The sequence below is a fragment of the Pterocles gutturalis genome, unplaced genomic scaffold (assembly GCF_000699245.1).
Source record: "Pterocles gutturalis isolate BGI_N339 unplaced genomic scaffold, ASM69924v1 scaffold50106, whole genome shotgun sequence".
NCBI lineage: Eukaryota > Metazoa > Chordata > Aves > Pterocliformes > Pteroclidae > Pterocles > Pterocles gutturalis.
Genome location: NW_010102371.1, coordinates 1,325 through 4,271, shown reverse-complemented (window position 1 = coordinate 4,271; position 2,947 = coordinate 1,325). Strand labels below are relative to the sequence as shown.

At 51.2% G+C, this 2,947-nt stretch overlaps 1 protein-coding gene across 1 annotated transcript; it reads left to right on the top strand.

Moving 5' to 3' along the window:
• Positions 1–587: 587 nt before the first annotated feature.
• RRP36 (ribosomal RNA processing 36 homolog (S. cerevisiae)) lies at positions 588–2,605 on the top strand (the record flags this gene model as incomplete). The annotated part of the gene is made up of 5 exons (XM_010085903.1): positions 588–654; positions 1,468–1,572; positions 1,695–1,769; positions 1,881–1,998; positions 2,222–2,605. Coding segments are annotated over 5 exons (505 nt in total), but the record flags the coding sequence as incomplete, so codon positions are not given.
• Between the last annotated feature and the right edge of the window lie 342 nt (positions 2,606–2,947).

The following is a 2,947-nucleotide window of genomic DNA, read 5'->3' as shown; positions in this document are numbered from 1 at the left end:
CTGCTGGGCAGCTTTCCAGCCACTCTCTGTGAAGTCTGTTTTGGGGTACGGACCATAAGCTGTGTGCCCCTTATTCCCGGGAGCTGCTCTTTTCTTGTGTTATGGTTTGCTTTCTCGCTGAGCCTGGCCACAGGAGAACTGGCCTGTCTTTGTAACTGCAAGGCCAGCACAGAAATTCCCTGGTTTGGTTTTGCCTTTCAGTGTAAGTATTAGTCAAGAGTGGATGAGCTGGTGCGCCAGGAATAGAAGAGGGTTGTTGCATGATGGATGGAAACACAGAGAGGGAGAGGAATGACTGAGTACAGTGCATGTGCGGGTGGTGGGTGTTCACTTGATACAGCAGGGCTATTGTGTAGAATTGTTTTAACCATGCATTTATAGGTGAGTTGGTTGTAGCAGCCTCGTCTGGCTCCTGGCCGAGTCACCTCTTTGGTCTCTGTAGGTGTCACGATGAGGATTGAGTGGGACAGTCTGCTGTTTTGGCACTGTGCAGTAATGTTCTCCTGGGGGTCTGGCTAGCTTCCTGAGCTGAGCCTGGGCCTCATTCTGTCCTCTGCTCCTCTTAAGTACTTTTTTTCCTTTTTCAGGCCGTTGGAGATGTCTGCCAAGAAGCCTGTACCTTTTCTGCGACAAGTCGTCTCTGTTAGAAAGAAGGTGGGTGCTCCTGCTCCCCAGTTCAGGAGGTGAGGTCCCTTAGTGATGCTGGCAGGGCATAGACACAGAAATGGGGCTGCTGAAGATGACACAGAGTAGGGCTTGGACCGCTCTCTGGTGAGCGCAGGTAGTGCGAGCATGTCTCTGGGGAGAATGAGAGTGGGTGCAGGAGTGTCTGCTCTCTCTATACCCTGCTGCCCTGCATCATGCACAACTTGAGGAGTAACTCAAACATTGGAGACCCAGATGTTGCTGGAAGATGTAATGGCTGCCACCAGTGACAACTGCACTGCAAGCTACGGTCATTGTTCGGTACTAATCGTAGTGGAAGGTCAAGTGTCTGTCTAGTTCATCATCTGAGTGTAACTTTGACTTAATCATTGCTGGATAATCTTATTATGTTAATTTCCACAGTTACAGTTCTCTTTTTGTGTGACCTGACCCATATAATCTGTGAAAATCTAGTTAGGTTTGAATTCCCAAATCCATCGCCTTGACAACATATGTTCAGGCAGCTCTTGGTCTGGGAGTTGGAGATGTTTGGAGGCAGCACTCATGCTGCTCTTCCTTGAACAGGCTGCTCCTGGGTGGCAGACTTGCAGATGGAAATCCCTGTTGCTTGCTAGACTGGATGCAGGCATGATGGTTTTGTGAGGGGCTGCCACCTTGATTACTGCACTCAGTCTTTGCCAACTGCAGATGTTTTCACTTGGTGGGTGCGTAATATTGCTAGTAAAAAAAAGACAAGGTCCGGTCCATGGGAAGAGAGTAAGCAGGCTATTAAACTCTTACCTTTGCCTTCCCTGCCTTCAGGTCCACAGAGACCCTCGATTTGATGACCTGTCTGGAGAGTATAAGCCTGAAATATTTATGAAGACGTACAGCTTCCTGGACAGCATCAAGAAGCAGGAGAAGGAGGTGATGCTATGTGCCTGTCCTTGCCCAGAAGAACCTTTCTTGGCAGGGGCAGCTTCTGCAAAGGCCTGTCACAGTGGAGGTGGCAGGCAGGCAGTCATGCAGCTTTCTGCTCTCTTCTTCAGATGGTTCAGAAACAGCTGAAAAAATGCCGGAACACAGAGCAGAAGGAGAAACTCCAGCAGCTCCTGAACCGCATGGTGAGTTCAGCGCAGCATCTCCTCTTCTGTCAGGCAGTGCGCTAGGAGGGAGGATGTGTGACCCGAGGTCTGCCTAGACACTTGGTGACACGGGCCATCCTTTCTGTACAGACACAGCAAGAGCAGGCACAGAAAAACCAGCAGAAATTGAGGGAGAGAGAGCTGGCTTTGAAGAGACAACAGAGGGAGCTGGCCAAGCAGGGAAAGAAACCCTTCTTCCTAAAGAAATGTAAGTACTTATTGTGAATGTGCTGCAGGAGGACCTAGACAGAGTCCTGCTGACAGGACACCAAGCACTGGAAGTTAGTTGTCCAGAATATTCCACGGACCTGAGGAGGGATTGTTCTAGTGCTGGTAGCCAAGGGAGAAGCCTGGAGCCAGAGAGGGAGAGGTGAGTAGGGTAGACATCATGTGGGCTTCAGTTTAAAACCTTGCTCCCCTCCTCTCTACAGCTGAGAAGCGGAAATTGGAGCTAGCTGAGAAGTATGCAGAGCTGAAGAGGAGTGGAAAGCTGGAGAGCTTCCTGAACAAGAAGAGGAAGAGGAATGCTATCAAAGACAAGCGCCATCTGCCCTCACAGAAGAACTTGTGACTGCTGGACAGACGTGCTGTTGGCTGGCCCTGGGATTCACTCTGCCCTGGCCAGGCCTGGAAGATGGCCATCCCTCTTCCCAGCGTCTGCCTTTCAGCGTACGTTGATGCCGTCAGTCAGCAGAGGAGAGGCTGAACTGAAGGAAATGATGCTTTTTTTGTAGCTGAAATGTCCTCTTCACTTGTGGTTTACACCATTCCTGGTTGGTGACAAGTCTGTCATGCAGATGCACGTGGTGTTGATGGCTGTCTCTGTCCTTGCAGCTGCTCGTCTCTCCTCTAGCTAGGAGAGCATGAGCCCTGCCTTGCATTGCTGTCTCTGTTCTGGGTTTTATCAGGCCCCAGCTGCGGTGGGAAAGGCCGGCGGGTGGGAGGGCTCTGGTACATTGCTGCGCAGAGCAGGGCTAGCGCTGCCTGCAGACCAGGTTGCCCAGGGCTGCTTCAGCTGGCTCTGGGAATATCCAAGCACAGATGCCACCACCTCTCTTGGCCTCTGCTCCACTGCTTCAGGTTGTCAAGAGGAAACTTCCCTCCCCCCCCCAGGAAACCTGCCTGGTTTTAGTCCATAATCAGTCTTGTTCTCAGTG